The sequence below is a fragment of the Crinia signifera genome, chromosome 9 (assembly GCF_055691185.1).
Source record: "Crinia signifera chromosome 9, ASM5569118v1, whole genome shotgun sequence".
Lineage (NCBI taxonomy): Eukaryota > Metazoa > Chordata > Amphibia > Anura > Myobatrachidae > Crinia > Crinia signifera.
In genome coordinates this window covers 134266360-134293405 of record NC_139225.1, presented here as the reverse complement: position 1 = coordinate 134293405, position 27046 = coordinate 134266360, and the positions used below count along the sequence as shown (strand labels likewise).

General features: G+C 46.5%; 1 protein-coding gene across 5 annotated transcripts in view; it reads right to left on the bottom strand.

The window, feature by feature from the left end:
• The window catches only part of CLIP3 (CAP-Gly domain containing linker protein 3), a 70634-nt gene that overhangs the window by 2399 nt on the left and 41189 nt on the right, over positions 1-27046 (bottom strand). For 3 of the 5 annotated variants that reach the window (XM_083159903.1, XM_083159902.1, XM_083159904.1), the window contains 12 exons: positions 18054-18193; positions 17774-17913; positions 15367-15460; positions 12622-12783; positions 12252-12370; positions 9132-9368; positions 8888-9023; positions 7096-7224; positions 6059-6196; positions 5691-5814; positions 5012-5076; positions 2975-3047 (listed from right to left, as the gene is read on the bottom strand). In XM_083159903.1, coding sequence (XP_083016029.1) covers positions 2975-3047; positions 5012-5076; positions 5691-5814; positions 6059-6196; positions 7096-7224; positions 8888-9023; positions 9132-9368; positions 12252-12370; positions 12622-12783; positions 15367-15460; positions 17774-17913; positions 18054-18189 — 1553 coding nt within the window. In that variant the 5' untranslated portion in view covers positions 18190-18193. The remainder of the gene's footprint in view (positions 1-2974; positions 3048-5011; positions 5077-5690; positions 5815-6058; positions 6197-7095; positions 7225-8887; positions 9024-9131; positions 9369-12251; positions 12371-12621; positions 12784-15366; positions 15461-17773; positions 17914-18053; positions 18194-27046) is intronic. The other 2 variants (XM_083159906.1, XM_083159905.1) reach the window with 2 other exon arrangements.

The following is a 27046-nucleotide window of genomic DNA, read 5'->3' as shown; positions in this document are numbered from 1 at the left end:
ATTTGCGAACGCTTCCCTAATATGCGAACACTTCCCTAATATGCGAACACTTCCCTGATATGCGAACACTTCCCTGATATGCGAACACTTCCCTGATATGCGAACGCTTTCCAAATATGCGAACACTTCCCTGATATGCGAACACTTCCCTGATATGCGAACACTTCCCTGATATGTGAACACTTTCCTGATATGCAAACACTTCCCTGATATGCGAACACTTCCCTAATATGTGAACGCTTCCCTGATATGCGAACACTTCCCTGATATGCGAACGCTTCCCTAATATGCGAACACTTTCCTGATATGCGAACACTTCCCTGATATGCGAACACTTCCCTGATATGCGAACACTTCCCTAATATGCAAACACTTTCCTGATATGCGAACACTTCCCTAATATGTGAACGCTTCCCTGATATGCGAACACTTCCCTGATATGCGAACGCTTCCCTAATATGCGAACACTTCCCTGATATACGAACACTTCCCTGATATGCGAACACTTCCCTAATATGCAAACACTTTCCTGATATGCGAACACTTCCCTGATATGCGAACACTTCCCTGATATGCGAACACTTCCCTAATATGCAAACACTTTCCTGATATGCGAACACTTCCCTAATATGTGAACGCTTCCCTGATATGCGAACACTTCCCTGATATGCGAACGCTTCCCTAATATGCGAACACTTCCCTGATCAAGGGTCAAAGGTGAACATGGCGATGGTCAACGCAAGTTTTTTTGTTTTCTTTCACTTTTTTCAACTTTTGCTTGATTTACCATCCACGTTGACTGGGATTGGGAATAGACACGGTGCCTGCAATGTGAATGCAAAAACCTGCAATCACATTGCTAATATGCGAACGCTTCCCTAATTTGCAAACGCTTCCCTAATATGCGAACACTTCCCTAATATGCGAACACTTCCCTGATATGCGAACACTTCCCTGATATGCGAACGCTTTCCTAATATGCGAACGCTTTCCTAATATGCGAACACTTCCCTGATATGCGAACACTTCCCTGATATGCGAACACTTCCCTGATATGCGAACACTTTCCTGATATGCAAACACTTCCCTGATATGCGAACACTTCCCTAATATGCGAACACTTCCCTAATATGCAAACACTTTCCTGATATGCGAACACTTCCCTGATATGCGAACACTTCCCTAATATGCAAACACTTCCCTAATATGCAAACACTTTCCTGATATGCGAACACTTCCCTGATATGCGAACGATTCCCTGATATGTGAACGATTCCCTGATATGCGAACACTTCCCTGATATGCGAACGCTTCCCTAATATGCGAACACTTCCCTGATATACGAACACTTCCCTGATATGCGAACACTTCCCTAATATGCGAACGCTTCCCTAATATGCGAACGCATCCCTAATATGCGAACACTTCCCTGATATGCGAACACTTCCCTGATATGCGAACGCTTCCCTGATATGCGAACGCTTCCCTAATATGCGAACACTTCCCTGATATACGAACACTTCCCTGATATGCGAACACTTCCCTAATATGCGAACGCTTCCCTAATATGCGAACGCATCCCTAATATGCGAACACTTCCCTGATATGCGAACACTTCCCTGATATGCGAACACTTCCCTGATATGCGAACACTTCCCTGATATGCGAACACTTCCCTAATATGCGAACGCTTCCCTAATATGCGAACGCATCCCTAATATGCGAACACTTCCCTGATATGCGAACACTTCCCTGATATGCGAACACTTCCCTGATATGCGAACGCTTCCCTAATATGCGAACACTTCCCTGATATACGAACACTTCCCTGATATGCGAACACTTCCCTAATATGCGAACGCTTCCCTAATATGCGAACGCATCCCTAATATGCGAACACTTCCCTGATATGCGAACACTTCCCTGATATGCGAACACTTCCCTGATATGCGAACACTTCCCTGATATGCGAACGCTTCCCTAATATGCGAACGCATCCCTGATATGCGAACACTTCCCTGATATGCGAACACTTCCCTGATATGCGAACACTTCCCTGATATGCGAACACTTCCCTAATATGCGAACACTTCCCTGATATGCGAACACTTCCCTGATATGCGAACGCTTCCCTGATATGCGAACGCTTCCCTAATATGCGAACACTTCCCTGATATGCGAACACTTCCCTGATATGCGAACACTTCCCTGATATGCGAACACTTCCCTGATATGCGAACACTTCCCTGATATGCGAACACTTCCCTGATATGCGAACACTTCCCTGATATGCGAACGCTTCCCTGATATGCGAACGCTTCCCTAATATGCGAACACTTCCCTGATATGCGAACACTTCCCTGATATGCGAACACTTCCCTGATATGCGAACACTTCCCTGATATGCGAACACTTCCCTGATATGCGAACACTTTCCTGATATGCGAACACTTCCCTGATATGCGAACACTTTCCTGATATGCGAACACTTCCCTGATATGCGAACACTTCCCTGATATGCGAACGCTTCCCCCTGATATGCGAACACTTCCCTGATATGCGAACGCTTCCCTGATATGCGAACGCTTCCCTGATATGCGAACGCTTCCCTGATATGCGAACGCTTCCCTGATATGCGAACACTTCCCTGATATGCGAACACTTCCCTGATATGCGAACACTTCCCTGATATACGAACACTTCCGTAATATGCGAACACTTTGCTATTCAGCAATGCGCTGGAATAATAAAGGTAGTGGCACCATCTTTTGGGTAGCAGCAGCTGTGCGTGACAAGTCTGCCCTAAAAACGCAGCATTGCCGCCCTGTGGCCATGAGCACTGGCATGTGCGCACAATCGCAGTCTGATGGAAATACCCTAATCGCGACCTACGGCTATTTGCATCTCTAGATGAATGAGGCCTAATATTGGGAAGCTGTATACAGTATATAATAACTTATTGGCCGAACAATACCTGGAGATAGAATTTTCCGAAGCCATCTCTTTCGGTGTCCGTACGGTGTTGAAGTTACGCTTTGGTTGCGTCACTATGTATAGAAATGATTTTGAGATTAAATATAGCACATATTACAGTATCTTTGTTGTACATACACAATGGCATTGAGAGGGAGGGGGGCGGGTACTTTTACCCGGGCCTGCTGCCGTTTCAGGGAGCCGGGCAGTTAGAAGAGAGGGGACAGGCTGCCCCGCAGCACAGCCTCTCTCTAGCCCAGCACATGCTGCATACCTCCCAACAGTCCTGATTTTATCGGGACAGTCCCGATTGTCAGGGCCTGTCCCGCTGTCCCACCCGCGGGCGGCAGTGTCCCGCGGTGTGGGGGGGCTGTTGGGAGTCCCCCCTGTCAGCTGCTAAGCAGCGGGGAATAAACGCTGTGCGCATGCGCACAGCGTCTATTCCCGCAGCCAGGGGGCTGGGGGCATGGCTAGAGGCTCACAGAGCCTCTGGGTCATGCCCCCATAGCGGCAAAATGGGGGCGTGGCCTCGCGGGGGAGCCGCGAGTATAGGCCACGCCCCCCCCCCCCCCCCCCCGAAAATTTCGGCGCGCCCCTGCTCCGGACGTATTTGTGCAATCAGCCTGCCTACCCAATCTCTATGATCTTACAGTCTCCTCCGGTTCTGTAAGTATCCTTTCTCTTCCACCTCTGTTATATATGTTTTATAAACCTCTGTGGCCTCCCTTAGGGGTTTATTCTGGTTCGGGCGGCTGGGCCGTAAGCGTACGTTCCTGTTTTTTTTTTTATCTGCGCATACGTACCTTCCGTAATGCGCAGGCGCGACGACTCCACAATGCTCACGGACGGGTCTTTCCGTGCGAAAAAACCTGTCCGCAAGAGTACGGTCATTGTGGGTGGCATATGGGCGTGTTGAGGGGAGCGGCCGAAATAATGAGGGAAACTGGGCGTAAACATGGGCGTACATGGGGGTGTGCACAAAAAATGTACGGTGCTACTACCGCTCGATCGGCGAAAGCACCATTCATTTCGGACACAAAACAGGCAGCCGCCAACCGCCACCTCAGACCACCCCTACAGATAACGCATGAGAGCGGACGCCTAGGTCTGCTAATTAACGCTGATTACTACTCAAACACATACACCTGAATGTAATAAGCAATGCTGCAGCCTATTAAGTCCAAACCATTATTTCACTACCTGCAAGCCACACACAGCCCTCAAACACATTGGAAGCATATCTTTCTACACTTCTCTACATTTAAAGGTTGGTTTCATTTTAGTTAAGATGCTTTTTAAGACCTGCTTATATATGCTAAGGTAGTTATTTGGAAACCATTTACACACATTCAGTTAGTGTTTTCATATACTTTAAACAGCAGCACACTCAATCTACACAAGTCGACATGTGTCAACCTTTTCACTCTAATACAAACATAGTTTTTGTATTTATGATAAAAATACATAAACCACATCTAACAGCTACAAGGATGTATTTTTATTAGGGTGTTCATTAAGGTAGACAATTGAGGTAACATAAAACAATAATTGAATAACAATTAGAATAAATCATTTAATTGCCTTAATTATAGTTGAAAGGCTAGATTATGAGGGACAAATATGTGAAGGGTATGCCAGCGTGCACGGTGGCGTACCCTCAGATTGCCGAAAGATGTCGGTGGGGAAAACGGACGAGAGACGTCCGTAAACGGTGGCGTACGCTCTGTTGTACGCCAGTTGTCGGTGCCTAAGAGGAGATCCGTCCGTGTGCGGTAGCGTACGCTCATGTGTACGCCACTCTCCTTTGTCGGTCTTTGTGGCCGTCCGTATGCGGATGTTTTGTGGGTGGACTTTCCACGTACGGGAAACGTACGCTGATACGGAACGTACGTACGTTTGGCCGCCTGAACCAGAATAAGGTCCTTAGTGTCTATGCCATCGTCTCACCCTGCCCAGCACAGGTTATCCATATTCCTGTATATGTGCAGACACTTGTTGTACAAACCACACACTAGAGATTCAAAAACGGTATACCTACTAGTAACTTGGTGCACTTTTTTCACACCACTGCTGTCCACTTGTGGCTCTTTTGGACCCCCGAGCCTGCAACAGAAGGAATGGTGTACTTATCACACAATAGTTCTCTTATCAGACTTCTTAGTGATGACTATCATTCCAATGTGGCAATCCTCTAACCAATTAGTGGCACCGCTGGGCAAACGATATAGCGCATACGCACTGAACGATACCGTTTAACAACATTGTTATGTGACGTCACCACGGATCCCCCTGCAGTGCCTGCAGTTGCTGACAAAATTGTCAAATTGTGCTGGATGCATAGACAAGGGGGGGTCGTTAACAATGGATGGGAGCATGCATCATTAACGATATTGAGCATACGCACTAGATGAGTTTTTAAACTATGCCTTTTAAAAACTCATTGTGTACAGGGCTTAAAGGTGCCCATACACGTTACAATTATTGGATACAATATTGTATACAATATCGCCTCTCATCGAATCTCGGTTTTGCGATGAGATCTAGTACAAAAAGTATGTGCAGCACATACTTTTTGTACTAGATCTTATCGCAAAACCGAGATGCGATGAGATGCAATATAGTGTACAATATTGTATACAATAATTGTAACGTGTATGGGCACCTTTAGAGTCATTGGACGTTTTATGTTGATCTGATAACTGTACAAACTATCTCACCTCTGAACCCTGGAGGGCGGAGCAAATACTCCATATTTTGGGGAGCAGGTGAAATACCGGACACCGAACACAGAACCGTCATGTTTTCCTGTGTTTTTTTCAAGTTCAATTCCAAACCAGTATCCTGACCAACAGAAATAGGTGATCAAATAAAGACAATAAAGAGAAGGCCATTTACAGTCAGGTCCATAAATCTTGGGACATCGACACAATTCTCATATTTTGGGCTCTATACACCACCACAATGGATATGAAATGAACCAAACAAGATGTGCTTTAACTGCAGACTTTCAGATTTAATTTGAGGGGATTTACATCCAAATCAGGTGAACGGTGTAGGAATTACAATAGTACAATATAGAACTTACCTGGAGCAAAGTCTGTCTTGCCATAGAACCGTACAATCCCCTGTTTCTGCCCAGCCACAAGCACTTGGTCCCCCAGGTCAATATTCAGACCATCTCTGTCCAGGCTTCTCGCATTCACAGACTTCTTTTGCATTGCTGCTAGTGACCACATAAAACAGAGAGAAATAAGTGCTGCCCACCGCCAACAGTACAAGAAGCGCTGCCCACCGCCAACAGTACAGGAAATGCTGCCCACCACCAATGGTACAGAAAGTGCTGCCCACCGCCAATGGTACAGGAAGTGCTGCCCACCGCCAACGGTACAGGAAGTGCTGCCCACCGCCAACGGTACAGGAAGTGCTGCCCACCGCCAAGAGTACAGAAAATGCTGCCCACCACCAATGGTACAGGAAGTGCTGCCCACCGCCAACGGTACAGGAAGTGCTGCCCACCACCAACTGTACAGTAAGTGCTGCCCACCACCAACTGTACAGTAAGTGCTGCCCACCACCAATGGTACAGGAAGTGCTGCCCACCACCAATGGTACAGCAATTGCTGCTGCAAAGGGTACAGCAAGTGCTGCCGTCCGCCAAGGGTACAGCAAGTGCTGCCAGCCACTAATGGTACAGCAATATATAGGAAAATAAGAAACTGCTAGCAGTGATTATTTTAATTTTCCAGTATACAGATGTGTCCACATACATCTAACCTCCTTTTCCATCAAGCAGCCCTTCTAGTGGAGTGATTTGGTAGCGCCAGGCATTCTATCAGAAAACAGAGAAAACAGAGCACCTTCTGCTGATTAAAATGATATGTGGCATGCCTATATTCTGTGTGGGACTGCAGAGTATCTGCATACAAATGTAACATTCCATTTCTTATGCAGATATAGTGGCAGTCATCAAAGCTGCATATCACTTTAATCAGCAGAAGCTGCTTGTGCTTCCTATTGTAGCACATAGAGGATCGGTGTATGTGGACACATCTGTAATGTTTATTTGATTTTGTTACATAGGGTGGGATTCGCATTGGCGGGGCTGTAGTAGCATGAACACACCTTTTTTCTCCTTTCTCCCTTTGCCAGTTACTCTGGAGAAGTCCATACGTGGGGTGTTTGGGGTGGAAGTTACAGAGGACGGGGTCTGACCTGGAGCTTTACTGATCTTGGACACAGAAGCAAATACTCCTAGAAATGACAGAAAGTAAAGTCATAAAGGAGAAAGTTACCGCAACACTGAGGATGAGAAATACAAACCATACACAGTGACACAATCAATCAGCATCGGAACAATCCAAACGGTGTTCACTCTTTTATAGACTGCGTTAAGGTGCTCACACACGCACCGATCCCGGCGTGCGTTGTGGGCTTAACTAGCACACATAGCATCGCATCGTATGCCTTGTGCATACGATGTGCATGCGATGCTATGCTAGAAAAAGCTAGTACAAAAAGTATGTGCAGCACATACTTTTTGTACTGTGCGATGGGGTGCCGCGGGAGCGCGCACCCCATCGTATAGCATCGCACCGCCGGGATCGGTGCGTGTGTGGGCACCTTTAAACTGATTTAATGTAAAACATCCTAATAAGGTATGTTCTAATGAAGGATGTATGCTAATAAGGTATGTTCTAATGAAGGATGTATGCTAATAAGGTATGTTCTAATGAAGGATGTATGCTAATAAGGTATGTTCTAATGAAGGATGTATACTGCAATACATGAGCAAGAAGAAAAAAAGAGGATTTAAAAAAGTATTTTGAATAAGAAAGAACGTGCCTAGAACAGATCCATACAGTGTTTGGGGACAGGAGAAGATTATGGATTGTGGGAAAGCAGCGTGTACATTTATTAGTTATCTATTATTATTACCAGTTATTCACATATATTCCACAGCACACATCAGTCCCTGTCCCAGTGGAGCTTACAATCTATATTCCCTACCACATGTACACGCACACACAGACATTCTAGGGTTAATTTGTTGGGAGCCAAATAGCCTACCAGCCCCACCTCTGGAGCCTCTCTGACTGGGCGGTATCCGTGGGCCGCTCATATTCTGCTAAAGACTTCTCCTATATAAAGTTACATGATGGCCCTGATTAGTCGCACACCCAGGATGGGTTGTATTGGTTATACCACTTTTACACCAAGGCAAAACCAAGGTCGGACCCAGGTCAGCGTTGGTGTAAAAGGGGCCAACCCAGGTCCAGTAACACTGGTCTCCTACACAGGTCCTGACCAGGGTTGAACACTGGTTGGACCTGGGTCGTGGGCGGTGTAAATGGTCCCAACCCAGGTTGGGACATCCGGGTAGTGCTGAAAGGATACCAGAAGTGCTGGACGCCTTTCCACAGTGCGCTGCAGTGTCAAAAGACAGCAGCCAGGAAGGATACAGGCAGTGCACACAGAAATCATAATTGGATGCAGTATCATCTATGTTATTTTTTTTGGGGGGTGGGGGGGGGGGGGGGGGCGGGGGGTGGAGTACATGGGTGATGTTGCACTTTTATACCACTATGTGGGCTTAAGCACTGAATAAAACTTTTTGAAAAATATTTTATGTAAACAAACCAACTTTTTTCAATGCTAACTAGTCATGTCTTTTAATTTTAAATCATTGAAGGAAGGTTGGATGGCAGTTTATCAGTCCTAAAATGGACATTTTTAATGTCATCCATAGAGAAAAGCATGGCTGACCCAGGTTCAGTGTAAACGGCGCAGACCTGGGTCTGACCTGGGTCACAGTGCTGTGTAAATGGGGTAGGAAGCTGGGTCCAACCCTGGAAACTCCCGTGTTCAAAGACCAGGGTCTGACCAGGGATTTTGGTGTAAAAGGGGTATTACTCACCATGTTTGGGGGGACAGATAAAGTAATGGACACCTCCAACGCTGCCGTCATTCTTCCCTTCTGGCTCATCCATCTCCACACCAACCCACTGCCCACTGGCAAATTCGGTGGTGCCACAAAAGCGTAGTGTGCCAGCCTATGTACAGGGAATAGAGGTGAATAGATTAATACTGTACTTGTATCAGGAGAAATCTAAGCTGCCATACAGTATATCACTATGTATCGCAGTAGCCGAGATGTGTACCTTTTCTGCATCCAGCAGCACCCGGTCACCAAGCCGCAGCCCCAGCGATGCCAGCATTAAGTTACCAGGGATGTTGTCGTAGTTTGGCAGAGTGACCTTGGGCAGGTTGCAAGTCAAGGGCACGGCATCTTGCAGCAGCTGCTTCAGTTCCTTAGCAACCATGGCAGACTCGGCCTTGTCTAGACCCATATCCATGGGGTCGGGAACCACCTCCGCTGGGACCTGGCCCTTACTGTTCTGTAAAGGGAAGAGAGCGGGATGTCACGCCTTTATGTAGAGCACCAATCACACGTCCGTGCCCGGAGGATAGGGGCAAGCTGCACGCTCCCTCGCTGTACGCTCCCTCGCTGTCGCTATGCGATGCCAGGATATAGTGACATGACCACTTTTATGTAACACTGACACAGAACAGTTCCTGCACCTTATGGTAACTGAGGGCCTGATTCAAACCTGGTTGCTAGCCTGCTGCCGCCCACTTTCTTCCCCTTCTCGAGCAAGCCAATCGCTCCCGAGGTTGGCTAACACACATACCGCGAGCATCGGGAAGGGGTTGAATTCGGACCCTAACAAACGGGTCTGGATAGGCCCCTGAGTACTAGCCAGGGTCATGTCACTCGCTATGGTAGCCCCATTTCCCATGATTCAGCAAATGCGTTTACAGCAGGGCCAGATTATAGTGGGTTTTGTGCATGGAGTGGGGGTAGTGCTGCAGCTTCACCTATCTGCCAATGTGACAATGATTAATGGTGTTGAGCAGCAGGAGCCAAGGCACACTGACTGCACAAGTGTGCACTGCATTACTGGGAGTTGACTAAGTCCCATAAGACTTTGCACACAAGAGGTCAGAGGCTTGTGCTGAGCTCTGCTTGGTGGAGCTCATCATTTGCTTCTCAGGCCCATAAAGGAGAGCAGCAGCAGCAGCTGCCTTGTCATGGGAGGGTTTTTAAACAGAGGCAGCGCTGAGCCTGTCAGGGCTCCTACAGAGTAAGGTACAGAGGGACAAACACAGGCTTTTCAAGTGGTAAGTGTATATGTATGTACTAGGTGATTCATCGCGCCCTACGGGCGCTCTTCACACCGTCGTAAGGGGCTGCGCCCCCTTAATTTGTGAACGTTTGTATATGAGAAATATGGTTAGAATTGTATGAAAGATGCCCTGTATTGCAACTTAGGTGTCCGCGAATCGCGGGAGGGGGGGTCGCGGAGGGTGCCGCGAATTGCAGGAGGGGGGGTCGCGGGGGGTGCCGCGAATTGCAGGAGGGGGGTTGTGGGGGGGTGGATGCTGCGAATCGCGGGAGGGGAGGGATTGCAGAGAATCGCGGGAGGGGGGTCGCGGGGTGGGTTGCCGCAAATCGCGGGAGGGGGGTTATGGGGGCGGGGGTTGCGGCGAATCATGGTAGGGGGGTCGCAGGGGGTGTGCCGTGAATCACGGGAGGGGGGGTCACGGGGTGGGGTGCCAAGAATCGCGGGGCGGTGTGTGTGTGCCGTGAATCGCGGGAGTGGGGGTTGCGGGGGGGTGGGGGGGGGGTGACGCGAATCGCCACAAGAAAAAATCAACACAGAAAGGTCAACACATGTAAATGTTGACATAAGTGTGGCACTTCATTGGTGTCCATGTCGACACATGAGAATGAATATAAAAACATTTAAAAAATGAAAAAAAAAAACTTCAAAAACTCATGTCAACCTTTTTCATTGTCGACCATAGCCATGTCAGTGTTTTCCATGTGCAATTTAATTCTGGAGCTGCCGCGAATCGCGGGGGGGTGCCGCGAATTGTGGGAGGGGGGGTCGCGGGGGTGGGTGCCGCGAATCGCGGGAGGGGGGGTTACGGGGCGGGGGTTGCGGCGAATCATGGGAGGGGGGGTCGCGGCGGTGTGCCGTGAATCACGGGAGGGGGGGTCACGGGGTGGGGTGCCGAGAATCGCGGGGGAGGTGTGTGTGTGTGCCGTGAATCGCGGGAGTGGGGGTTGTGGGGGTTGTGGGGGTGGGGGGGGGGTGACGCAAATCGCCACAAAAAAAAATCAACACAGAAAGGTCAACACATGTAAATGTTGACATAAGTGTGGCACTTCATTGGTGTCCATGTCGACACATGAGAATGAATATGAAAATATTAAAAAAATGAAAAAAAAAATGAAAAAACTCATGTCAACCTTTTTCATTGTCGACCATAGCCATGTCAGTGTTTTCCATGTGCAATTTAATTCTGGAGCTGCCGCGAATCACGGGGGGTGCCGCGAATTGCGGGAGGGGGGGGGGGTCGCGGGGTTGGGTGCCGCGAATTGCGGGAGGGCGGGTCGCGGGGGTGTTTTTGCTGCGAATCGCGGTAGGGGGGGTCGCGGGGGAGCGGGTGTTTTTGCCGCGAATCGCGGGAGGGGGGGGCGCGCGGGGGGGGAGGTTTTGCCGCAAATCGCGGGAGGGGGTCGCTCACCTGTTGGCTGTGGAGTAGCAGTGCTGGGCAACATGGGAAGGCAGTGGGTGTCTGGCACTGTCTGTGGGCTCCTGGGCTGGTTCTCTGTCACATACCTCCCAACATGACCCTCTCCAGGAGGGACACAATGCTCTGTTTCTAGACTTCCCCTTAATGTATGATTGCCATCACCTGTTTTAAACAGGTTAATTTCTCAGAAAGGTGTTCAGCACAGATGAAGGCTGTCACATACCTCCCAACATGACCCTCTCCAGGAGGGACACAATGCTCTGTTTCTAGACTTCCCCTTAATGTATGATTGCCATCACCTGTTTTAAACAGGTTAATTTCTCAGAAAGGTGTTCAGCACAGATGAAGGCAATCACACATTAAGAGGAAAGTCCAGGAACAGAGCGTTATAGACACAGACACCCACTTTGAGTGACAGATGTAGCCAAATATATAGGAGATATATGTATATATATATATATATACATACACACATTAATACCCCCCCCTGCAGTTGACCATTGACCAAGTTTATACTGCGCGTTTTGACAGTGTAATATTCTCCCATGGAGTTTGCGGCCAGTAATGACAAGTAGGTAGGAGGGGGCCTCCCTTTCTAAAGTGCCCCGGGTCCCCCGAAGGCTTAATCCGGATCTGGTTTACGGTAGCAGAAGAGGAGACAGTCAGAGGTGTCTCACCCTGACGGACGGATTGGCTCCATGTTCCAGCAGACATTTCACAGATCCCAGACAGAGATTAGAGGCAGCAATGTGCAGAGCTGTACCATGGTTGAAATCACCGCAGGTGGAATTTAGCACTAAAAAGAAGAGAAAATATAGGGGTAAGATGTAATTACTCTCTGCATCTAATTGTAAGTCCTTACACGCTCCCCCATCTATCATATTTAGCATCTTGGTAGTATAAGTCCTTGCAGCATCCCATATAACAGCCCTGCTCCCTCCTCTACGAATATCAGTAAAATTATACTGCTCCCAATTATTTCTCCTGCATCTGTAGGCGCCTTCCCATTATAATGGATACTGTAAATTACCTGCACCATTTTCTCACCTTTAGGTTTTGATGCTTTGAGTAAGATGCGTAAAAGTTCGGGGACATCAAAATAGGCCGCGTAGTGCAGGGCGTTCATGTTGGTCCAGCGGCTGCGCAGAGTAACATCTGCCCCCAGTAGGAGAAGCTGATTGGTCAGACGGACGGCAGCCGCAGGGTCCCCTGAGTGCAGAGATTACAGCAGTGTGAGGGACCATGCGCCACCTGAACAAATGAAACTTAAGGTGCCCATACACAATGCGATGATCGCACCCGTTATGGTCTGGATCGCATCGCAAGGCATACGTTTTGCATGCAATGCGAGGGCAGTACAAAAGTATGTGCAGCACATATTTTTTGTACTGTGCAATGTGATGCCCGCGGGAGCACACATCGCACGGTGCTCTAAAAACTTTCAATGTTTTCGTATCCAATTATTAAAAAAAAAAAAAATTCTCTAAACTTGCTTGGTTCTTGGCTGCAGATGTATCAAGCTCCAAGAAGTGATAAAGTGGAGAGTGATAAACAACCAACCAATCAGCTCCTACCTGTCATATTTCAAACCCAGCCTGTAGCATGACAGTTAGGAGCTGATTGTCTGGCTGTTTATAACTCTCCATTGTATCATTTTTTGAAGCTTGATACATCTGGCCCAATAGGAGAGATTTACCAACCAGTCATCCCCTACTGTAACTCTCATATTTCAAGCACTTCCTGTAAAATGGCAGAAGCTGATTGGCTGGTACGGACACTTTCTCCAATCTTTGTCCCCCAATATATCACAGAATGCCATGTTATATACTGTAACAGCAGGCTTTGCTCATGCGGATAGGGAAAAATATACTGGTTGTGGATCATTAGGATAACCAGAAATAGGTCACCCATCTATAGGTTGACGTCATAAGGCCAACATGCAGTAAGTCGACTGGAAAAAAGGTTGACAGGGTCAATGGGTTGACATGAAAAAGGTAGACATGCCAAAAGGCATACCTCCCAACTGTCCCACTAAGCGCGGGAACGTCCCGTTTTTGGGGAATGTGTCAAAAAACATGTTTACATGTTTTTGTGTCTATGATGACGTAGATCGACGTGGACACCGTATAAGTGCACTTGCCATGCTTTGGGCATAGTGCTTCACTGCGCTCGGCACTCTATTATATTCCCCATCCATGTCCGCTGCGATGGTAAAGTATGAACAAGTCCTTTAAAAAAAAAAAAAAACATGAAAAACCGGTACTCTTTACCTAGAAGGGCGCCCACGATTTTTATCATGGGCATCGTTAGGAAAAAAAAATCGCGTCGGTCGCATCGCATGCGACCAAAAAATTGCATGCGATGCGACCGACGCGATGACCACGATTTCCCATAGGGAACAATGTTAAATGTCCCAATTGACCCGATTTTCCTGTTCAATGTCCCAATTGACCCGATTTTCCATAGGAAACAATGTTAAATGGCCCACAGAGCCCAAATAGGCACCCTGAAGTGTGAAATGGCCCCCACAATTGTTAACGCCACCCCACGATCAACGTCAACCCGAAGCGTGGCGAGCGCAGCGAGCCCGCGAGGGGCGGCTGTACGCGTCCTACGACCTTTTCATACCCCCACTATCCACGTCGGCGTGGAGTTGAGAATAGAAAGTGTGGCGAGCGCAGCGAGCCACCGTGCCCGAAGCGTGGCAAGCGCAGTGAGCCCCGCGAGGGGACGCGGACAGCTGTGAAGCCCGCAAGGGGACGCGTATACCTGTGAAGGTGTTCGCGTCCCCTCGCGGGGCTCGCTGCGCTCGCCACGCTTCAGGCTCGGTGGCTCGCTGCGCTCGCCACACTTTCTATTCTCAACTCCACGCCGACGTGGATAGTGGGGGTATGAAAAGGTCGTAGGACGCGTACCGGCGCCCCTCGCGGGCTCGCTGCGCTCGCCACGCTTCGGGTTGACGTTGATCGTGGGGTGGCGTTAACAATTGTGGGGGCCATTTCACACTTCAGGGTGCCTATTTGGGCTCTGTGGGCCATTTAACATTGTTTCCAATGGAAAATCGGGTCAATTGGGACATTGAACAGGAAAATCGGGTCAATTGGGACATTTAACATTGTTCCCTATGGGAAATCGCGGGCATTGCGTTGGTCGCATCGCATGCGATTTTTTAGTGCATGCGATGGCCGCGATGGGCGCCCTTCTAGGTAAAGAGTACCGAAAAACCCATGCTGACCTAATGTATGTTGACCTTTTTCATGTGTCAACCAATAGCGGTCAACGTAATGACTGTCGACCTAACAACCGCACACCGTTACCAATTGTAGACCATGGATGGTAAATGATGACAAAGGTGAAATAAATGAAACAAACAAAAACATATGTATAGGTCGACTATTGTCCAGCTGACCATTAGCGCTTGTAAACCTTAACCCCTGTGGAACTTTTACATGTCAACCTTTTGACCATGTCAACCTTTCCTATCTGTCGATCTAAGGCATGACGACCACATGGGTCGATCTATTAACGGTTGACCGATCATCCGGAACCCAATCTACTCATACATTACATACTGTGGGGCATATGTACTAGGGTCTGGGTTTGCTGGAGGGATTGTTGGACGATCTCAGATTTTTTTTTTTTTTTTTTTAAAGCGTCACTCATTTACATGGCATGGTTTTGGCTTGGAAGTGATTGCCGCTTTAACAAAAACACCTGGGATCGTCCGGCATCCCCCACCTCCAGCAAACTCAGGCCCTAGAGCACAGAGTACACAGATGGCTGATACATTACCCACACCATGTGCTCCAGCTTTGCACGCGTAGTGTAAAAGGGTCATATCTGTAAGTCCATCCCTGTCATTCACGTGACCGCCCCTGTTCAAGATCTGTCAGAGAAATGGAGGTCACTAGGATAATAATCCCACCAGGTCTTCAGCAGACTAAGTACCCGTTTATCTAATAGCTCATATACTGTATATGTTATGCTAACATATGAACTCCGATATACAGTTGTATCAGCATCAACTAATATCTTTATAAAGTCAAAATGTACAGGCCTTATCCACATCCTTCTCCAGATATGTCCTCACATATTGGGCTTCTTTATGCCATGTGGCGCTACCGTAGATACTCCGGGAGGAATAGAATACCATATTTATTTTTAAACTTTGCATCTTAGTTGCGTCACAGACGCAGCAAATACCTGCTTACAGCATACTATAATTATCTGAGTTGTCCACAACGTGTGGTAGTGATGTTTCTTTACCATTGAGGAAACCACACTGAAAAGAAACCTTTATAGGAGGATACTCAGCAAATCCATGTAAGTAAGTACATACTGTATGTAAGCACTTGATGAATATGGAATAATTGAACACAGGAGGTGTCCTGGGTGCCCAAAGATACCTTTATGGACATAAATTAAGTACATTTTCTGTAAGATTGATGTAAGCATAGAGATTATGTGTTAACCTCATAAGGGGCCTTGTTCTTCTTCACTCTCAGAGGCAAATTCTTTCTCAAATGGACAAAACCATGTGCACTGCAGGTGGGGCAGATATAACATGGGCAAAGAGAATTAGATTTGGGCGTTTTTTTTTTTCAAAGTGAGATCTATATTGCAGTGTAGAAATAAAGCAGTCAGTATTTTCCCTGCACAGAAACAAAATAATTCACCCAAATCTAATTCTCCCTGCACATGTTACATCTGCCCCACCTGCAGCGCACATGGTTTTGTCCATCTGAGAATTTGCATCTGAGAGTGAACCAGAATAAGGTCCAAGGTGATCTGTAAAGTACAACTTAATTACCTTGTTTTTGCATAAGGAGAACCTCAGTATATTTCTGTATGGGCGATGGCTAGCTGATTGCAGGGCGCTGCAAAACCACCCAGCAGTGATCAGGCGTGAGAATCAGAAAGTGAGAGATTTTGGGAGAGTCTTTTCATTCTTTTTAAAGCGGCAATCATTTACACTGAAAAACCAGGTTGATTTTGCCATGTAATTGATTGCCACTTTAAAAAAAATTGAAAAATCTCTCACTATGTGATTCTCACACCCTATTACATTTGTCCCTAGGTCTGAATCAGGCCCATGATTTTGCCCATCCGTGAAAGATTTTGCTCCTCTTGCAATTAACTCTGAATCAGGCCCTCCGATGTACAAATGTCGCAGTAACCTAGCAACACCACGTTGTCAATTGTAGATGTTTTACTTCTGCTTATCGGAGGCACATACTGAGTGGGGAAAAAAGTCTGATGGTGCACCGGGTTTGGAGACTGAAGTAACGTTAAAAACATACATCATATTTCTACCCAGACCCCAAACATATGGGTCCTGGGTCCCACCAAAGATACCCAATACTTAAAGCCTTTGTAGGCCCCTTTCCATTAGATGGTGTTAATAGTGTAAGTTTTACCAAGCTCCTATCTGTTACCAAGCTACAAATACAATATATACTAACATTAGTCCATATTTACTCCATCCCCAAACTACAGCACTGTCTCAACATTGTTCCAGTTAATTTGAAACAATTTTCATACCTCCCTGGACCAAAATACACCCCTATGTCAGTCCACGGTGCAGTGCTTCCAGCCCCGGCATCTCAGGGAAGGCGGTCATTCTAAGCAACCATAGGGTTGGTCACAGGACTGATGGAGAGACCAATATTCCCAATGTACAACCAATGCTGCACTGGAAGCAAACGCCGAATCTGAGAAGTCACCAGTGGACGTCTCTTTACGTAAGACGGCTCCTCTGGCTCTAGCATATCTTCTCAGATCCACTGTAACCAAAGATGCGGCCCATAATTCCCTACACACTCCACAATTCCAGGTTCTGAACCATTTGTTCATCTAATTCGCTGCAATTCTGACTGATTCCTGCTATGAGAACGCCTTTGGCGTTCTGAGACCGGCGCACATATGGGACGTCCCACTTCCTATGCCCTCTGCACAAGAGAAGCCAACATCACTGCCATCAGCATCTGCAAAAGCCCTGTCCTTGGGCAGGAGATTCAAATTTAGCTCCCTGTCCATTTTAGAATATGGCGCAACTAAGGGAGCACGCCCCATTATGAGCCAGGAGCACCATCCTGCCTGTCCCTGTACATACAGTGTGAAGCTCAATGTACTAACTACTGCTAATTAAGAGAGGGCTTTCTCCACACCCAACCTTAGCCAATGATCGCACAGAACATACCTCGCTGCCGATAACATCGATCTTGTGCTGGACTTGTGGAACCCATTGTCTGATGATTGCAAACAGTTCCGGAACGCTAGTTTGGGGATCAAATAAGATTTCCTGGCACGCAGGGTCATTGGGGTCAAAGAATGTGAACGCTGCAGTGGGGATAGGAGGGTAGGAGAGAAAGAAACGGGATTAATAGCTGTCACAGAGAAACAATCGATATCTGACGTAGCTGTCAGCGTGATTCACAGCAGGCGGAATGTCAATTTTCTTGTGTTTCACATGGTTTTACCATAATCCTTAGGAAGCGGAGCCGGGGCTGAGGGGTGAACCACTGGCCTTTTCCGTTTCTCTAGGATGGGACTTTGGAACTCAAGGGGATGCTGGTTCTCCTCCGGGGCACAATCGGGAGTATCCTCCCTGGTCATAATTCTGTTTTAATCAACCGAATGAAAAAAAAAAAAATAAGACATAATGGAGAGCACAGAAAAGAACATCGGTGAGCCCAAAACTTACCATTATGGACTATCAGTGCAGTAAGGTACTGTACAATGGTGTTCAGTGTTATAGTCCCTGGGCAGGCCAGTACAGATCATACAATCCCAGTACAGGCCAATATCAGTGCCAGCATAGAATAATACCATAATAAGCCATTCTACTGATGAGTCCTATATTCTGTGTTCTGGACAGTACCAGTCCAATACATAGCTCTGTGGTGCGGTCATATAATTCCTGTGCAGACCAGTATAGATACAAAAAAGCAATCTGTGGAATCCCATTAAAGACCAGCATCAATGCCAGCACAGAATAATACCATTACAAGTCATTACACTAAGGCACTCTGTGCATCAGTCATATGATCCCAGTACAGACCAGTAACAGTAAAATGAGGCACTCTGTGGATCAGTCAAACAGTCCCAACACAGACCAGTAACTAACATTACAATGAGGCAATCTGCAGATCAGTAATATAACCCCAGTACAGACCAGTATCATTACAGTAAGGCACCCTGTGGATCAGTCATACAGTCCCAGTATAGACCAGAAACATTGCAATAAGGCACTCTGGGGATCCATCATACAATCCCATTACAGACCAGTATCATGACAGTAAGGCACTCTGTGCATCAGTCAAATGATCCCAGTACAGACCAGTAACAGTAAAATGAGGCACTCTGTGGATCAGTCAAACCAAGTCCCAACACAGACCAGTAACTAACATTACAATGAGGCAATCTGCAGATCAGTAATATAACCCCAGTACAGACCAGTATCATTACAGTAAGGCACTCTGTAGATCAGTCATACATGTCCAGTGTAAACCAGTATCATTACAGTAAGGTACCCTGTGGATCAGTCATACAGTCCCAGTATAGACCAGAAACATTGCAATAAGGCACTCTGGGGATCCATCATACAATCCCATTACAGACCAGTATCATGACAGTAAGGCACTCTGTGCATCAGTCATACATGTCCAGTATAAACAAGTATCATTACAGTAAGGCACTCTGTTGATCAGTCATACAGTCCCAGTACAGACCAGTATCATTACAATAAGGCACTCTGTGGATCAGTCATACATTCCCAGTACAGACCAGTATCATTGCAGAAGGCAATCTGTTGATCAGTCATACAGTCCCAGTACAGACCAGTATCATTACAATAAGGCACTCTGTGGATCAGTCATACATTCCCAGTACAGACCAGTATCATTACAATAAGGCACTCTGTGGATCAGTCATACATTCCCAGTACAGACCAGTATCATTGCAGAAGGCAATCTGTTGATCAGTCATACAGTCCCAGTACAGACCAGTATCATTACAATAAGGCACTCTGTGGATCAGTCATACATTCCCAGTACAGACCAGTATCATTACAGTAAGGCACTCTGTGGATCAGTCATACATTCCCAGTACAGACCAGTATCATTGCAGAAGGCACTCTGTTGATGAGTCATACAGTCCCAGTACAGACCAGTATCATTACAATAAGGCACTATGTGGATCAGTCATACATTCCCAGTACAGACCAGTATCATTACAATAAGGCACTCAGTGGATCAGTCATACATTCCCAGTACAGACCAGTATCATTGCAGAAGGCACTCTGTTGATGAGTCATACAGTCCCAGTACAGACCAGTATCATTACAATAAGGCACTCTGTGGATCAGTCATACATTCCCAGTACAGACCAGTATCATTACAATAAGGCACTATGTGGATCAGTCATACATTCCCAGTACAGACCAGTATCATTGCAGAAGGCACTCTGTTGATGAGTCATACAATCCCAGTACAGACCAGTATCATTACAGTAAGGCACTCTGTGGATCAGTCATACATTCCCAGTACAGACCAGTATCATTGCAGAAGGCACTCTGTTGATGAGTCATACAGTCCCAGTACAGACCAGTATCATTACAATAAGGCACTATGTGGATCAGTCATACATTCCCAGTACAGACCAGTATCATTACAATAAGGCACTCAGTGGATCAGTCATACATTCCCAGTACAGACCAGTATCATTGCAGAAGGCACTCTGTTGATGAGTCATACAGTCCCAGTACAGACCAGTATCATTACAATAAGGCACTCTGTGGATCAGTCATACATTCCCAGTACAGACCAGTATCATTGCAGAAGGCAATCTGTTGATCAGTCATACAGTCCCAGTACAGACCAGTATCATTACAATAAGGCACTATGTGGATCAGTCATACATTCCCAGTACAGACCAGTATCATTACAGTAAGGCACTCTGTGGATCAGTCATACATTCCCAGTACAGACCAGGATCATTGCAGAAGGCACTCTGTTGATGAGTCATACAGTCCCAGTACAGACCAGTATCATTACAATAAGGCACTATGTGGATCAGTCATACATTCCCAGTACAGACCAGTATCATTACAATAAGGCACTCAGTGGATCAGTCATACATTCCCAGTACAGACCAGTATCATTGCAGAAGGCACTCTGTTGATGAGTCATACAGTCCCAGTACAGACCAGTATCATTACAATAAGGCACTATGTGGATCAGTCATACATTCCCAGTACAGACCAGTATCATTGCAGAAGGCACTCTGTTGATGAGTCATACAATCCCAGTACAGACCAGTATCATTACAGTAAGGCACTCTATGGATCAGTCATACATTCCCAGTACAGACCAGTATCATTGCAGAAGGCACTCTGTTGATGAGTCATACAGTCCCAGTACAGACCAGTATCATTACAATAAGGCACTATGTGGATCAGTCATACATTCCCAGTACAGACCAGTATCATTACAATAAGGCACTCAGTGGATCAGTCATACATTCCCAGTACAGACCAGTATCATTGCAGAAGGCACTCTGTTGATGAGTCATACAGTCCCAGTACAGACCAGTATCATTACAATAAGGCACTATGTGGATCAGTCATACATTCCCAGTACAGACCAGTATCATTGCAGAAGGCACTCTGTTGATGAGTCATACAATCCCAGTACAGACCAGTATCATTACAGTAAGGCACTCTGTGGATCAGTCATACATTCCCAGTACAGACCAGTATCATTGCAGAAGGCACTTTGTTGATGAGTCATACAGTCCCAGTACAGACCAGTATCATTACAATAAGGCACTATGTGGATCAGTCATACATTCCCAGTACAGACCAGTATCATTACAATAAGGCACTCAGTGGTTCAGTCATACATTCCCAGTACAGACCAGTATCATTGCAGAAGGCACTCTGTTGATGAGTCATACAGTCCCAGTACAGACCAGTATCATTACAATAAGGCACTCTGTGGATCAGTCATACATGTCCAGTATAAACCAGTATTATTACAGTAAGGCACTCTGTGGATCAGTCATACATTCCCAGTACAGACCAGTATCATTACAATAAGGCACTCAGTGGATCAGTCATACATTCCCAGTACAGACCAGTATCATTGCAGAAGGCACTCTGTTGATGAGTCATACAATCCCAGTACAGACCAGTATCATTACAGTAAGGCACTCTGTGGATCAGTCATACATTCCCAGTACAGACCAGTATCATTGCAGAAGGCACTCTGTTGATGAGTCATACAGTCCCAGTACAGACCAGTATCATTACAATAAGGCACTATGTGGATCAGTCATACATTCCCAGTACAGACCAGTATCATTACAATAAGGCACTCAGTGGATCAGTCATACATTCCCAGTACAGACCAGTATCATTGCAGAAGGCACTCTGTTGATGAGTCATACAGTCCCAATACAGACCAGTAACATTGAAATAAGGCACTCTATGGATCGGGTGTGGTACAGGGTCCGACAGTCGGGATCCCGACAGTCATTAGCCCAACGTCGGGTTCCCGACTGGCCGGACCCAGACAGCATGGTGAGCCCAACTAAGCCCCGTGCTGCACTCACCACGCTGCGGGCACGGTGGTTCGCTACACGATGCGAGCCACCTACTCTATTCTCCCTCTATGGGGGTCGTGGACCCCCACAAGGCAAAATAGCAGGTGGCCGTCGGGAACCCGGCTATCTGTGTTTTGACAGTTGGGATCCCGACGTCGGGTAAATGCCTGTCGGGATCCCGACTGTCGGGACCCCGTCCGGCACCCCTATGGATCAGTCACTCAATCCCAGTACAGACCAGTATCATCACATTAAGGCACTGCCTCTGTGGATCAGTCATACAATTTCAGTACAGACCAGTATCATTGCAGTATGGCACTTTGTGGATTGGTTATATATTTCCAGCCAAACCAGTATCATTCCAGTAATGCACTCTATGTATCAGTCACACAATCCTGTACAGACCAGTGTCATTACAGTAACGCACTTTGTGGATTAGTCATGCAATACCAGTACAGACCAGTATCATTATATTAATGAACTCTGCGGTTGAGTTATACAGTCCCAGTACTGACCATTATCATCTCTTTAAGGCACTTTGTGGATCAGTCACAAAATCCCAGTACAGACCAGTATCATTTCAGTAATGCACTTTGTGGACCAGTATCATTGCAGTAAGGGACTTTGTGTATCAGTCACACAATGCCAGTATAGACCAATATCATTGTTGTAAGGCACTCTGTGGATCAGTCATACAGTCCCAGTACAGACCAGTATCAATGTAGTAAGGCACTCTGTGGATCAGTCATACATTCCCAGTACAGACCACTATCATTGTAGTAAGGCACTCTGTGGATCAGTCATACAGTCTCAGTACAGACCAATATCATTGCAGCAAGGTACTCTGTGGATCAGTCATACAATCCCAGTACAGACCAATATCATTGCAGCAAGGTACTCTGTGGATCAGTCACACAATCCCAGTACAGACCAATATCATTACAGTAGGCACTCTGTGGGTCGGTAATACAATCCCAGTACAGACCAATATCAATGCAGTAAGGCACTCTGTAGATCAGTCACACAATCCCAGTACAGACCAGTATCAATCCCAGTACAGACCAGTATCATTACATTAAGGCACTATGTGGATTAGTCATACAGTCCCAGTATAGGCCAGTATCATTGCAGTAAGGCACTCTGTGTATCAGTCACACAATCCCAGTATCATTATAGTAAGGCACTCTGTGGATCAGTCATTTAATTCCAGTACAGACATCATAGTATCTGTTATGATCCACCGCTGTGGCTCATTCCTGTGTTATATTTATATGTTGTATTTCTGTGAACATTCCAGGGCTCTCATGTTCTTGTATGGGTATTGCTCTGTGCACAAGACTGTTGCATAATTAGCTCATCTCCTTAGGTCCTTGCAGCTCACCTGCAGGGAATCTGTGCTTCAGGAGGCTTGTTCCTCTCCAGCAATTCTGATTGGTTCTTGCTCCCATGATACTAACAGCAGACCCATACCCTGATGCCAGTTATAGCTTCTAGTTTACAGCTTCCATCAGGATCCTGTGTCCTTGCCTGTGTCCTATGTCCTAGGCCGGTTACCCTGTTCATGCAGGCAGCTTCCAGCTTCTTGTTCGCTAGATCACTGGCCTCTTGCCTGTTCCAGTGTGGATTCTGACAGTGGCCAGTATTCAATGAGAAAAATTCGCTGTGATTTCTGGAGAGTTTGTGCTTTTCACGCGGTGGAGAGAGGTTTTTTTTCTCCAAAGGCGAGCCACCCTATTCAATGTGAAATATTCTCCGTCTTTCTAAGTGATTCTCGCCGTCTCTCTCCGTGTAGAAATTCTCCATCTTTTGATGGAGAGCAGGAATGTGAACTTTTAAACTAAAAGGGTGTTTTTTTTAATTTTGGTGTCAAAAAATCAGGTTTTTTTTTCTGTGAAGGGCCATGTTATTTTTATTCATGTGCCTATAGCACATGAATATATATTTAATTTTAAAAAAAATATTTTTTTACATTTTTTTTTTTTTTTTTTTTACACAGTGCAGCCAGCAGGGGGCCGGAGCGCTCGAGCCGCTCATTAGATATTCATATATTCACTGCACCCGATGCACGTTCGGGTACAGTGAATACTGGGTCCCCCGCTGGCTATAGGGGGGGCAGCCTGTGCTGCCTGGGTCCAGGGGAGCCCTGCTCCCCTCCCCATATCCCCTGCAGCAGCCAAGAGAGACTTTAATCTCTCTTGGCTGCTACGTCCCCCGGCTCCCTGACAGCTCCCTGCCGCGGACGCTCGTCCGCTGCAGGGGTTAAGACTCGCCGCGAGTGGCGGCGAGTCTTTAACACGTTGAATAGGGGGAGCAGGAGGCTCCGGAACACGGAGAGTGCATGGCGAGAGAAAAAATCTCTCGCCATGCACGGAGAAAATTTCTCATTGAATACTGGCCAGTGTCTGGTCTTGTTCTCAGTTTGTCCCCTTCATCAGTTCCAGTCTGTTTATCTGGGTATACCCGTGAGTCCCGTTTGGGCATTATCTCATTGTTCTTTTCGTGTGGTGTTATATTATGCATTTCGTGTGTTGTTATATCATGCTTTTGTGTGGAGATATATTTAAGGTGTATGCAACTAGGTTGCTTTCGTTTCCTACTTGTGCGACTGGGTTGCCTATGTGTTGTGAATGAATCACTTTTGCAACTAAATTACTTTCTTTCTTGTTTGTGGCAGTGGTGCCATTACTTCTTGCTATTATTTACCTTGGTTAGGTTACCTTTAGTTAGTTTCTCCTCTTGTTCTTCTCCAGAGATTTCTGGCACCTTGTCTAATGTAAGACCTGGTGGCACTGGAGTTGGGGTGGACATAAATCGCCCCTCCGACATGGCTATTAAAGGTGAAACATAGCATAGCAAGTGTCAGTCATCTCTGGGGAATTTAACAGGGTCAGTGTAGGGTCTGTCATGACCTTTCTAAAAAGCGGTTAGGGCTTAGGGTTCACACATGAGTCATAACAGTATCATAAAGGCACTTTGTGGATCAGTCATACAATCCCAGTACAGACCAGTATCATAACAGTAAGGCACTCTGTGGATCAGTTATACAGTCCCAGTACAAACCACCAGTATCATTGTAATAAGGCACACTGGATCAGTCATACATTCCCAGTACAGACCAGCATCATTACAGTAAGGCACTCTGTGGATCAGTTACTGTATAAAGTCCCAGTACATACCAGTATCATAACAGTAAGGCAATCTGTGGATCAGTTAAACAGTCCCAGGACAGACCAGTATCATTGCAGTAAGGGACTCTATGGATCAGTAATGCATTCACAGTACAGAGCAGTTTCATTACATTAAGGCACTCTGTGGATCAGTCATACAGTCCCAGTATAGGCCAGTATCATTGTAGTAAGGCACACTGTGGATCAGTCATACAGACCAGTATCATTGAGGTAAGGCACTCCATGGATCAGTAATACAGTCCCAATATAGACCAGAATCATTGCAGTAAGGCACTCTGTGGATTAGTCATACAGTCCCAGTACTGACCAGTATCATTGCAGTAAGGGACTCTGTGGATTAGTCATACATTCCCAGTACAGACCAGTATCATTACAGTAAGGCACTCTGTGGATCAGTCATACAGTCCCAGTACAAACCAGTATCATTGTAATAAGGCACACTGGATCAGTCATACATTCCCAGTACAGACCAGCATCATTACAGTAAGGCACTCTGTGGATCAGTTACTGTATAAAGTCCCAGTACTTACCAGTATCCTAACAGTAAGGCAATCTGTGGATCAGTCATACAGTCCCAGGACAGACCAGTATCATTGCAGTAAGGGACTCTATGGATCAGTAATGCATTCACAGTACAGAGCAGTATCATTACATTAAGGAACTCTGTGGATCAGTCATACAGTTCCAGTATAGGCCAGTATCATTGTAGTAAGGCACTCTGTGGATCAGTCATACAGTCCCAGTACTGACCAGTATCATTGCAGTAAGGCACTCTGTGGATCAGTCACACAATCCCAGTATAGACCAGTATCATTATAGTAAGGCAATCTGTGGATTAGTTACTGTATAAAGTCCCAGTACAGACCAGAATCATAACAGTAAGGCAATCTGTGGATCAGTCATACAGTCCTAGGACAGACCAGTATCATTGCAGTAAGGGACTCTATGGATCAGTAATGCATTCACAGTACAGACCAGTATCATTACAGTAAGGCACTCTGTGGATCAGTCATACAGACCAGTATCATTGAGGTAAGGCACTCCATGGATCAGTCATACAGTCCCAATATAGACCAGAATCATTGCAGTAAGGCACTCTGTGGATTAATCATACAGTCCCAGTACTGACCAGTATCATTGCAGCAAGGCACTCTGTGGATCAGTTATACAGTCCCAGTACAAACCAGTATCATTGTAATAAGGCACACCGGATCAGTCATACATTCCCAGTACAGACCAGCATCATTACAGTAAGGCACTCTGTGGATCAGTTACTGTATAAAGTCCCAGTACATACCAGTATCCTAACAGTAAGGCAAACGGTGGATCTGTCATACAGTCCCAGGACAGACCAGTATCATTGCAGTAAGGGACTCTATGGATCAGTAATGCATGCACAGTACAGAGCAGTATCATAACATTAAGGCACTCTGTGGATCAGTCATACAGTTCGAGTATAGGCCAGTGTCATTGTAGTAAGGCACTCTGTGGATCAGTCATACAGTCCCAGTACTGACCAGTATCATTGCAGTAAGGCACTATGTGGATCAGTCACACAATCCCAGTGACGGTCAGAAGTCACGCTGTGCAGGTGGGACTGCCAATACCCGCTTCAGACTTCAGGCCGGGGATCGGGAACTCCTGGGCAGCATCTGAGCACTCGCTCAGGCGCTGCCCGGCAT